This window comes from Echeneis naucrates, chromosome 21, assembly GCF_900963305.1.
Source record: "Echeneis naucrates chromosome 21, fEcheNa1.1, whole genome shotgun sequence".
Taxonomy (NCBI): Eukaryota; Metazoa; Chordata; class Actinopteri; order Carangiformes; family Echeneidae; genus Echeneis; species Echeneis naucrates.
In genome coordinates, this window is record NC_042531.1 from 6,865,830 (window position 1) to 6,879,283 (window position 13,454).

The 13,454-nt window shown below is 39.6% G+C and overlaps 1 protein-coding gene across 3 annotated transcripts in view; it reads right to left on the reverse strand.

Moving 5' to 3' along the window:
* fgf14 (fibroblast growth factor 14) overlaps positions 1-13,454 on the reverse strand; it is an 85,108-nt gene that overhangs the window by 64,060 nt on the left and 7,594 nt on the right. The window contains exon 1 of one of the 3 annotated variants that reach the window (XM_029530460.1): positions 7,257-7,329. The exons of the other annotated variants lie outside the window; for them this stretch is intronic. Within the exon in view, the coding sequence (XP_029386320.1) occupies positions 7,257-7,329 (73 nt within the window). Of the gene's footprint in view, positions 1-7,256; positions 7,330-13,454 lie in introns of those variants that run through there. 3 annotated transcript variants of the gene reach the window in all.

The following is a 13,454-nucleotide window of genomic DNA, read 5'->3' on the forward strand; positions in this document are numbered from 1 at the left end:
AACAAGGCCAGTCCCACTAAAACCCTCCATTGGTTGCACAGTAATTCCTGCGCAGAAGGCTGTTTCATAAGCATGTTTGTCCACATAGAACCACTCCCCAATTTCCATCACATGCATTGCATCAATAAATAAGACTTTTCTGAACCATGACAATACCATTATGAATATTTCACTGTACTGTTTTTTTTTTTTTCCACCATTAAACTGTTCAATAATTTATGCTTTTCCCGCTTTCACCCAGGCCTCTGCACAAAAAGCCATTTAACTCCAAACAAGATCTAAAGCAACGACTGAAGTGGCAAGTCATCACTTGGCCCTCAACACAAGTTCACATGGTGTGCATAGGGTTGGTTATAAAAAATCTTGATGGCAGCAAGATGACTGTTTTTCTTTTGCTCCTGGGATTCTTGATTTTGTTTTTTTTTTAAAATAAAGGAATCATAAAAATGAAAGAACTGAAGTTTTATGTCCCTGTCAGTGTTAATAGCTTTTGTGCATAAGTATAGCCCCTCTTCTTTGATTGTTTGACATGTATGACGGCATCAGATTCACCTTAAATTGAGCAACAAGTGTAACTGAAGTAGCCTGTTTTGCTCACTTACCAATGTGGCAGTTTTTCTTGTTGTTGTTTTTTTTTTTTTTTGAGTCCTTCGTTGTTCTTAACTAAAACATGTTGACACTGTGGTAAGAAATTTTAGTTTTTTTTTGCATCAAGCATGAATTTGGTAATCACGTCATGCTTAGATGCAAACAAATCTTGACTCTGTTAATCCTCTGCTTTTAGCAGCACAAGCACATCAACGTTTTAACAAAAAAAACAAACAAAAAAAAAAGCCCCAGCCTCAGGTGTACTGTGTGTTCAGTAGATGCTAACATACCAAGGGATAATAATACAAATAAATTAAATAAACCTTCCAAACATAGCCAGGCATTAGCCATTTAGGCATTAGCCACTGTAGCTGGAGTCACCAATATGGGTGTTGACTCTGTGAGGGAAAAAAAATAAATAAATAAAAATCAACCACTGACCACACACAAAAAAAAAAAAATCCCAAAATACCCTAATATAGTTACAATAATATACAAAATTTGCTATCATGCCAATATTATTTTTATTTTTGGTGTTCACTGGATTTGGAAAAGGGAGACCTTCCAAACCAAGGTTCATATGATTTGCAATAATTGTCACCTATCAAAGTATAAGAGGGTGATGTTATTGAGGGTGGAGAACACAAATCTTCCTTTGATGTTCCCCCTTCAGAAAAGGATGTAGAAATCTTTATGCTGTGAAGCTCAGAGCAATGGCTGCGTGTAGCACATCATTTCTCATGGCTTATATGCACCATAAATCATGCTGTCCCACAGGGCAAAAAAAAGGGGCCTGGACATATGGCCACCTATCTTCTGTGTGATATAATGAACCATAAAAAAGTCCATGATCCGTCCCTTACCAGCACGCCTCAGACAATACACACAACATATAAAACACATGTTCACATTTACTGGCTCAGAAATAGGCTGTTTTGTGTCACTAAATTGTACGAAAAAGGGAAATGCATCAGGTCAGTTGTGAATGTGATTTGACAGCGGTTGACAAATTTACGATGGAAGGTGGTGGCATGACAGACTGCTGAGGTCACTAAAGACAGTAAAAATTCAAATCACCATATTCTTTGCACGGTCTCTGATTTGCAGCAGATACACTTCACAAATATGCACACTTAAAAAATAAAGAGAATCTGCAAATTGACTGATAACATGCATACATGGCGCTTGGTGACACTGATGGCTTTTCTTTTCTTTTTTTGTACGTTTTACTGTAAGACCATTAACCCTCAGGTGTCCTGTCACCCACTTTCTTCTATATAAACTCAAACTGTTTGGAATCGTGTGCAGTGGTCTGTTCCTCAGTCTATTTTTAGCATAGCACCTGTAATGAGATCAACTCAAAACACATATTAATAAAGAGAGTGTGAGGAGGCAGTTTTCTGAAGAGCTCAGCAGCAAGGAGAGACGTGGTGCAGGCGGTGTGCAACACAAAGACCTTGGTGCCTCACTGAGTGTCCTTGTCAGTCGCTCTTACCTTCCCTCACCATCAGCACAGCTGCCAACATCTCACATCAATGGGGTAATCAAATAAGGACCGGCGCAAATCAGTAAACCTGACAACTGGATTTGGGCAGGACCTGTGCACAGCGCAAACATGTAGCAACATGAACTAAGATTGTCTGGAATGATGTTAGATGGCAGTGCTGTAAACATGATCTATGTTGTAAGCTTTCATATCAATGACATTAAACTGTAGTGGATTTCCTGTTCATTTTACCTCAACACTCTACAAAACATCATAAGAAAATGTGATTTCATTCCGTAAACAGTGGTGGGACAGTTCATAGTCTGAGTTGTGCAGCAGGCACACAGTGGATATGATGAACTTGATGAACCTGCATCTTCCTGTGTCACTGTAAGACCATACACCACACAAGGTAAGGAAAAATGAAGCACCGATTATTAGCCTCGAATGGGACTTTGATCCTTTACCAACAGTCTGTGTCTGGGACAAAAACATGATGATAACTGAGAAGGTTCAACAGTGGTCAGGGCCCAGCTTCCCTGTCAATGCCCATTCCATTATTGAAGTCTCAGATCTGACATATTTTTGCTCCCTGATTGTTGCACTTTTGTGTCTGCTCGCAAAGACTGCTGATCTGGTTAGTGAGAAACACACACACCCCTTCACTGTCTCGGCCTTCTTCGCCGGTGTCAACAGAATCTAGAGTTACTGTGGAGACATTGGGAGGCCTTTTCGTGCTGCCGTGTTGGAGTTGGAGGACATCGAGAGGACATTTGGCCCTCATCACCAAGACTTTGGCATGCAAAAGACCAGTCCTGCTCAGTTTAAAAGGATCAGATTTTCCTGACAGGTCATTTCGGACCAGGTCGGGGGGAGCCAATGTTGCCTTTGCAGGGAAAAGTGATACAGCAGAGGAGGAGGAAAAGGAAATAAAGTGCACCACAAACAGATAAAAAGGCGATAAGGACCCTACCACAGAGGCTGCAGAGGATTAAATTTTTGGCTTAAAAAGGCAAGGAAGCCTCTCAAGGTAGCATTCAAACAGCTGACACTACAGTCATCTAAACACATAGCATATCAGACCTTACACGCAGGGAACCAGAGAAAGTTAGTTTAACTTCATCTGCAGTGTATCTGTGTCTGTTGACATTTGACCCAATAAAAACCATACAACATGGAACCATTACGCAACGTAAACCAAGCGTGTAGACAGTCCTGCTCTTTTAGGTTTCACATCAACAGGGAGACAGACACAGCAGTCAGATCAATCAATCACAGGAGTTGGTTAGAGAAAATAAGAAGCCAATAAAATGCACCAGAACACAAAAACAAATGCAAAGAAAGTCAAAGCCAAGGGATATACTCGCTGTGACATATATCAATACTATTCATTAGGGGTGGGAATCTTTTACTGTCTCACAATTCGATTTGATTCCGATTTTTGGGGCTACGATTTGATTCATAAGGATTTCTGCTTCAATCTATGGGTGTGCAAAGGATCCTCGTGATCTACTCCAGTCTGCTTTGCAAGACAGAATGACAAATGGAGACGTTGAAGTGTCTTTTTCAAATTTATCAAGTTTTAAACATGTATCCATGTTTAGATGGAATTGTTGCATAAAAGCAATATCACTTAAGCAAAAGTAAAAAAAGTAAAAAAAAAAAAAAAATTAAGTCTCTCTTTATTTAAAAAAAAAAAAAAATTGTATGTTCCATAACCGGCTCTGTGGTGACGTCATGATGTCCCGCATCCAAAATGGAGGCAGAGAGCCTGCAGATTTGTGTTATTAATTTATTTTTAATTGATTATGGGACAATTTAAATCGATTCTGAATCGTAGTAAATGAGAATCACGATTCTTATATCAAATCAATTTTTTTGGCACGCCACTTATTTCATGGCACCAAAACCACATTATTTGGATCACATTTCCATATAACTGTATTAATTTGAGCCCTTTTCAACAGAAAGCCCACGCATGACACACTCAAGTCACACATTCAACCTAGGTTCATGACCGGTTCATGAGACTACAACAGGTTGATATAAGTGATGTAACAGTTTGTGTTGTACGAATGTCTAATGACTGGAAACCAGCATCATAATGAGGTATGTTTGGGAGGAGGTAACCTGATGTGTGTAATTATGTTACAGCGCTATGAAAATCAGTGGTTGATCACAGTGATTGTGTGTAGCCTCAAAAAGACGTGGCATCACAATATCGCAGGGCTTGGTGTAATATTGCCTGTACAGAGGCCTCAGATCAACTAAAAACATAGCTTAACTGATACCGACAGTTAAGTTAATCAGCTATGATAACAAATTACCATATTGTGTCATGTGGTACATAAGAAAGCACTTTCTGTCTTGAGTTAAATATTCTCAGTGGTGAGAACTCATTTTGTGACATCTTTAATTTACCTGCAGATCAATTCATATTCTATGCGTCATGACTTTTCTCCATAACGTGCCCATCATTGTTTTACACAAGTGATTTGGGAGGGTTATTTACTAGCAGCTTTCTGCCCTCAACAGTGTCAACGATAGTTTTACACCAATTCCAAGACAGTGAACTCTGTAAGCTGGAGATAAAAAGATAAAAAAATAAAAATCACATTCATTGCTTTGTTGATTGTTATCAAAGCTTCCTCTCTCTCTGTCATGTGATTCTCAGAAGCAGCAGAAAGTAAACTTTCACCTTTTATTTCTCATTTACCTCCTAAAGAATAAGCACAATGATGCTAATGCAGTCACTGTTGTTTTTGTTTGTTCACTTAAAGCAGTAATTAACTTGCAGTACTGTCATTATTTTTCCACCTCAATTCACTATCAGTATATTATGTATTATTTCATGAATGAAATATTCAATGTGAGGTAACATCATCTCATCTGTTTTAGAATATTATAGTAGTCCTCACAGTAAGCGATTGAATGGTTGCTTCCCAATTGATCTCTTAGAAATAGTGAGGAGCTTCTATCAATAAGATAAGTAGCACAGGGGGAGTCGGACAATTAGGTCATCCCTCAGTCCTGAGGCCATGATGAGTAAAAGCACAGGGTGGATGGTTTAGGCTTTGTTCCACTGTTACGCCTTCAACATTGAAACAAAGGAAGGAATGTTAAATTGGTAAATATATCGGGCGACCTTGATTTCTTTAGTCGTGACTGTGTCTTCGCCGTTCTCTTGTGTCTAGACTGTAAAAACTAACTACATGTTACTGGTCTCACAGTTATAAGAGCATCAGTTTAACCAGCAGACCTTTTAGGTTATATTTCTCAGGCACAACTCAGGCTACTTTGTACACATTTGTACAACTTTAGAAAAGGAATTTGTTCTATTGTTTATTTACATTCGCACCAGTAATTATCAAAAGATTAACATCAAACTAGTAGGTCCAACGTATTCAACTACTAAACTAAATGTAGGTGCATCAACCTATAACCCTTTAATGGGTTCGCCTATTGATCCATTGAATTTGACCCAAGCTAGTCGCTAAACACTACTGCTCACCAGTTCCTCCCAAATGTTCTCCCTCACATATCTAATTACATATAAAGCTATTTGAGTATGACACTTGTTACACATTTGTCATGTAACACAATGACAGCAGTGTGTTCACAAGACCCTTTGATGGAGCAGGTAAATTAAGAACTAGAGTATAATTACTCAAAAAGGGAAAGCTTTTTGGGGTAACTGCCTGAACAAGTTTCAAACACGTTGATTAGACTTCCTCTCTCTTTCACTGTCCTGCATACACCGTCCCACTCTCACTTGCATGCTACAAAACAGTGTAAACCCAGTTATTAAGTGAAAAACATCCGCACAAGCACTTTGGATTAAAAAAAAAAAACAAAACAAAAAACATGGCACAGAGTGAGCGTATAGCATGTTGCTGCTTTTGCTGCTCTTTGGTTTTAAAACACACCAGTTAACATTTCTGTAACAATATCTTCTTTGTACCTTTTTTTTTAAACCTGATTGTCAGACGCAGTTATATGACCATCACAGATTGCATGACCTTGAAAAATCCAGGGCAAAGAACATTCAGCCTCCCTTCAATGTTACAGTCATTTCATGTGCATGTCCAATTAGGAGACAGATGCATCAAGCACAAACTAGCAAAATGACACACATACTTTTTAGTTTGTTCTTCCACAGACCTCACATGGCAGCAAACAGAGATAAGCGATATGGCTTACAGTCACAGTCCTACTCCAAAGTGTCACCAACCTTGGGATCATAATGGAAGGATTTGTCACATCTCAGTTCTGTCATTTTTGAACATAGCAAGTGTTCAGAAGAGAAAAAGCTATGCTACTCTGGACTGATATTGAAAATATTAGGTGGGAGCAGAGTTAGTAATTGCTCTTCACATCTTATCAGTTGATCCTCTCTACGTATACCTTTATTTGTTAATAGAATTATGTCACGTGTTTCAGTACTGGAACTGGAGCTGTTATGTAACCGACCAGCGGGTTTCTTTTTTTTATTGAAAACATCACAAAAGGCTGCCATAATGCTTGGCCTTGGAGCCAGTCAATAAAGAGCTGAGGTGACTACTTCACATGGCTGTAAGGTGTTATGTTTGTCAGGGGTGGGGTTTGCATGACAATGTGTGTATAAATGTGAGAAGATAAGAGAAGGGATTGAGTCTACTGTAGATCCACTGCTTTTCATCAGTCTACTTGTCTTCCTATTTGGGTTTGAAAAGATTCATACTTTATGCAGAACAGATACAAAATAAACTCCAGAAGCACTGCATACATAATAAAATGTCCTCCACCTCCTCTTTGGCATGCTGCTGCATAAGAATATAACCGGCAAAGTGAAGCTACATGCATCACGCACACAGACATGCAAACATGCTCTCTCAAACCAAACACACATACTATAAAGTGTGACCTTCAGGTTTGATCATCTGCAATGCAGTAATCAGTTTTATTGGTGTGGAAGGCGATTGTATTTATAAAACTTCAGGTCATTTCCATGTGCTTCTTTTATGTGTTGCACATCGTTGTGTTAATCATTCTCACGCTATGCTTAAATGATGTGATCAGAACAAAAATGTGTCCAGTGTTTAACCTTTCTTCTTTCATGACAGGTGACACTTTATGTAATTTTGAAGTGAACAACAGGTATAAGTATTGTGTACTGCTGTTAGGACTCCCTGCTGGGACTCACCGTGCTCTCCTTCTGCCTTTAACGCCTTTCGCACATGCCGTTCCAAAATCTTAGCAAATGATGATGCCTCCATATGTAGCTATAAAAGTCTACGCCGGATGGAGCTTTGTTTTTTCTCAATTCTAAAACAATACACTTTCAAAGAGTGCTGCTCCGAAACTTGCCTAACCCTGACACAATGTCCCCCAGAGCACGACACAACCTTTTTAATCCAATTCCACAAGCACGACCACCTTCTCACACATATACACGTGCACACATACCTTTGCTGTCACCCACTTATGAAGACCCGTCCAACATGCAGATAAGCATATCCAACAGATACCAGTGACACTTGCTCAACCAGCTGAGGCTAACCTACCAGAAATGTCAAGGGCTGTCATGTTGTGGCTAAATGGTGTTGGTGAAATGGCAAGTTGCAAGCTGCCAGTGTGGCATGTGACTGTGCAATGCATGGAATCCCACAGATGAAAAGGTCATCATATTACAATACATATTTCTAGATAGATAGATAGATAGAACACAAACTGTACAAATATTTCAGCTTCCATTCTGTCCCCTGGTGCTGTTTCTACATGGTCTCTGACACACTGTACCTGAGTGCTTCACCGGCTCTAGCCTTCTGTGTATAACTGAAAACAACGGGCCTCTCTGTGCAGAGTGCGGCGCACTCACCATCACAAACAGGTTACTTAGTCACTGCCCATCCCACCGTTTCTTCCTTTTTCTCTCTAACTGTCTTAATACAGGACAACAGCAACAAGCTAGAGGAGCCTAAAACTGGGGGAATTGAACTTGAAAGACAGGGATGTGCAAGATAAAAACAAAAATTAGGACTTCTGAAAGGTCATCATAAAAATGTTGCCAAAGCTTTGTAAGTGGTCAGGAAAGAAGGCAACAAAGTGCTGGACTTTCTGGGTGTGATGAATGAGACGGAAGTTCTGGGGCTACTGCCATTTTTTTCCCAGCTTTTTTAAACCAAAACTGTCTGGAAGTGTTCCACGGCTCCCAAACAATGTACACAAAAATATTGCATGGGGGGGGGGGGGGCGCTGGGGAAAGACACAGAGGCAGCAGCAGCACAATACTGCCTGCTGCACTGCAGCAAAAATCTACACAGCATACCGTAGCAACCACACAACGTCCAGCACTGCACAGAACAGACCCCTGTACTGTATGGAGGGGGGAGTAATGAGACACAGGGACGGAAGACCATGTGCATATGTGCGCCGCTGAAGACTGAATGACAGGAGAGAAAGCTGAATATTGCACAAGCACAAACCATTTCGATGAGTTCATTTTCTCCTTTTAATCAGGGTATTAAAAAGCAACTGTATGAACACCTGTAAGCTGGAGAGCTTCAGCTCTGTTAAAAGCTTTATGTTGACAAGAGAATTTCCTTTAACCGCGAGGATCAGCTACTGTAAGGAGGCATTCAGAGTGCAGAGCGATTACAGAGAAAGGAGCTGGGAGGGGAGGGAATTAAATAGGATCCATGATGTCCTGCATGTTTCAGTAATAGATCTATCAGCTGGAAGGCTTATCTGAGGCCAAAGCAATGCTTTATGAAGGATTTCAGTTCTTGTGTGATCACAAGGTAAACTGTTCAAAATTGGTTGTTATAAAGTTACAAATCTAAAAGCAATGTGTCGGTGGAGCGATTTTCTTTCTTTCTTTCTTTTTTTCCCACCCGTGGCAGCATCGTGCCAGAGGACACTGTGGTCTGGCAAAACTTAAGCCAGCTCATTTTTGCCAGAAAACCCTGCGATCCTCCGCACTTCTGTTGCATAAACAGTCTGGTCCCATTCAGGATGAGAAGGTTGGATTTCAGTTTTGTTTAGTTTTTTGTTTTTCCCACACACTTCTAAAGCCACTCTGAACATGACACTACAGTACCCAGAAAAACACTGCACAGCCCGCAAACATCCTCTAAAGAAAAAAACAAAAACAAAACACTTATAATGAACCACTGTGAAATTTAGCACTGAACAGACGAAGCCAAATGGCAGATTATCAGAGTACAATGAATGGTCAGAAATTTACCACAACCTGAACAAACCTGGAAACCTAGAAATAAAACTCTACATTATTTGGAGTAAGAAGTGAGATAACAATGAAAGCAGTAGAATGAATGATGACAGTGTATGTTACAGCCTGAGAAAAAAAAACAGGCACAATCTTTCATCCTTCCATTTCCGCATGGCAACATTTGTCCCTTTTTTACATTCTGAATTATTGCATTAACATTGTGAACTTTGAACAACATGCCTTTGTATTATTGTACCACATTATGGTAAAAAAAAAATGTGAATTTTAAAGGGACAGAGAAGAATAAAAGAGAGGAATGAAAAGAGAGCATCCTGCTCAGCTTGTTCCATTAGCAAGGAGCACAGTCAGATGATGGACAACAGTAATAAATGAGCTACCAGCCAACAGTGAGTCATGAAATCATATCAGCAATCAATCATAATCAAGTCATTGAAATGTACTTCCAGCACAGGCCCGAAACAGACTAAGCTGACCTCACTCTGTCTCTCTCTCCTCTCTAATGGTCCTCGCTGCTTTAAAACAAGAGAGCAGCAAAGCCATCACCTTAACTGTGTGCCTCTGGCTGTATGATTTGTAGTGGTGTGGCTCAATAACAAACTAACGCACGCACACACCGGCATGTTCAGCTCGGTGTGTTTGATAAAGGTTAAAAACACTACATTCCTGTCATCAGAGCCACAGGGAGCGTGGCCCAACCTTCTCGCTGTGTGGCATCCGCATCATGCTAATGCGACTGCAACATTTCCCGCTCCTAGATGATGGCCTGCAAACAATATTCGAAATAATACACAGACTCACTCTGAATGCTGTCGGCATCTTAACCCCTCAGCTGCCAGCTCTCTGCTAAATCATTTGTCTGCATTAAAATAATAATATTGAAAAATACTTATTTATTTTTTCTTGATGTTGACATCTGACAATGCCATCACCCCCCTCGTGTGGCCTTTGTTGTGATTTTATCCCTATAATCCACTTCGGTGGTTTGTCAGCAGCATTTACAGTTATTTTAACTTGGAATTATTTAATCTCCTCTGCATCAGTATTTTGTTCTACTTCTTCATTTGCATCAAGTCGAAGGAAACATGAGGTTTTGCCAACTGGCCTCATCCTATGTAGCTGCTGTGCATCATGTTCTCTGAGCCGGGACACCATTTATGACTCATAGCCACTTTTTTGTCACTTGATGGAATAATATCATCAGGTTTAAAGCTGTTACAGTGGGATGACTTATATCACTAGGTCCATTCATTCCCATCTGCACAAATAAACCTCAACCAATAAGTGCGCTATGATTTCGTTAACATTAGGATTGGGATGCCTTGCTGTCTGTATTATTACTTTTCGCCTTTTCCTGCAGTGTGAAGTGTGAATGTGTGTGCTTTAGTAATACAGATTCAGACAAAGATAAATGGCTTGTCTAACCAACAGCAATGAAATTTACATAAACATGGAGTCACTGATTTCATAATTCCATAAAATATTCTGACCTATGTGGTGTTTGTTTGCATTTACGTCCACAGCCCACATGAAAGATGAATGAGAATGGATGTACTTTAGCAAAAAAGCAGCTTCAGTTGGAATACAACTGTTAACAATTTACTTTATTCAAGTTAAAGTGTTTGTTAAGAGAAGTATACCGTCTATTCAAATTATAGATTAAAATATGTTACTTTTTTGTCGATTCAACAGCAACTGAGAAAATCAAATGTTGACCTTATTAATATGTCAGCTATCTTAACTGGAAATCATAGTGGTTTATATTACATATTTCTGCTGGAATACTTTAACTATTACATCACCTACTGGTGTGATCATTTTTGCAGTAGAAACTGATCTGTTAGAAGTGCATCCACTTCTGGAGCATAGCCAAGGTGCTTTGGTGAGCTGCTGGTCATTGGAATCAAAAGTGGAACAGCTGTAAAAACACTTGTATTAAATTGTTTGTTTTCCAACACAAGCATAAATCAATGTTGCTGTGATACAGTAATACATATATCTCAAAGTTATAAAACCGGATTTCTTTGGCCTTGACCCAGATGTAGGATAATACTGGAGTGGCGAGGATGGGAGATAAGAGCACTATAGACTGAAGAACTGGAATAGGATCAACCCCCCCCCCCCCACAAATGTGTGTTTGAAAATGGGGTGACAGAAATATGATGGGACGAAGAGTCAGAAATCAGAAAAATTTGAGAAACTGGGGTATTTATAATCAATAAGCCTTCTCAATATAGCGCATTTTCTTGCCTTTGGTGACCACTTATGGCCCCTCATATTAACAAACATAACTCTGCAGGTTCTCTGCAGGTTTTATAGGTTTCTTTTCAGCAGGAGTAAATGTTCCCTGGAAAAACACTCCAGGTAAAATAATGTCAGCTTTGACTTTGAAAATACCCTCACCCACTAGCGTTTTCTCCTCAGAGTTAAGTTGATAAAACAGGGTGAAAGGTGTTGTCACTGTACCGAGGGGAAGGGTTATTGCAATAGTACAAAAGGTGGATGTGGAAGATGACTGTGCTGGTATCAATATCACCAGAAATTGTGTTCCAAAGTGCTTGGATGTTTTGCTAAAGTTAGAGCACCAATAAATAAACAAGGCTGCAGTTCCATTGAAAGATTAGTTCTCATAAAAATTGCTTTCACTAAAACATTAATAGCAGCAACAATTGTGCAGAAGTCAGAAACTGGCACTACAGAACTACAGAATCAGAGCAGTATGTCGTGTGACTTTCTTCTGATGCCACGCGGAGAATATAGTTGGGGTTGAGTTTTTGTTTTGTTTTTTCCGTTTTGAATGACCAAATTTTTTCCAACCAACCCTAGGTTTTGACTGTAAACTTTAAGAAGAAAATTTTGACTTCACATTTGTTCTATGTGTTGTTTTGTGTTTTTGTTTTTTACGCCCTCACGTCCAATTGTGTAATGAATCCCAAGGCTGAAATATGACTTATTTACAATAAATGTTAATGGGACTCTCCATGGCACTGATCTGCCAGTGTCACAGTATCAGTTTTTGGAGTTAATCTTCCAACAAAAGATCTACATACACAAGATTCATCAATGCTATCTGTATTATAGCATCAACACAGTAGTCATTTTAACTCGGAGGAAAAGCCAATCTCTGAAGACAAAAGCCCTTCACACACCCATTAAAAATATTCTCATCCACTTGGATATGGTCATCATCAACTGTACACAAGCATTTCTGAAATCATACCATGCATTTTTAGGCAATGATGATGAACTTTAAAAGCTGCTGTGCAACTCTTGTGGTACGGTGAATAAATTATCTCATAGCCTAACTGCTTCATTCTCTCGTGCTCTTCATCGCTCTGCTCAAGCTGATCATTTTGTCACTTTATTCTGAACCATAGCACCAAACCAACAAAGAAACCAAGGATCTCCACAGAAAAAAAAAAAAAAAAAAAGAGTTTCACGGCAGCTATCGTGCCCAATCCTCTGGGATCCGTTAACATGTGTCATATCTTTGAGAGAGCCTGTTTAGAGCTGTATCCCGGTCCTGCTCCTCACACAACACCGCACCTTGGCTTACAGGGGTGGGTGACGTGTCACACAGCTCCTACCATTAAGAGCAGAGAAAGGGCCAAATTACAAGATGATCTATGAAGCCTCCAGAAGACAGGGCAGAAAACCATGGGATATAATATCCTGCTGTGGTGGCTACTTTTAAGATGTACCTCAGTTTTCTAAAAGAATATAGTAATCAGAGTGTTGCATGCCCTCAGTACATTCATTTCTAAATGACCAAAGTCATTGAATTTAGGGAGCCCTTGACATTAAGCTCTTATATGCATATATATATGAGGGGCACTACAGAACTACAGGCATTTGGAGAAATTGTATTGCGTATTGACAAAAGTATAGTGTTCAACAGCAGTGTGCAGACAGAAAAGTGTAGGGTTTCATTAAAGAATTTGAGTGATCGGGGAAGAAATGGCCAGAAGACCTGATTGTGTCTGCAAGTATATGTAAGATAGCATAGTTTTTGTTTCGAATATGAAAATACTGAAGCAGCTGAACATGGCCTGAAGCCTTGCCTTATGAAGTAATTTCCATTCAGAGCCAGGAAGCTGTCGGCAGGCATTAGTTTGAATAATGTCTTTCTTTTTTAAGTAAAAGCATAAGAGC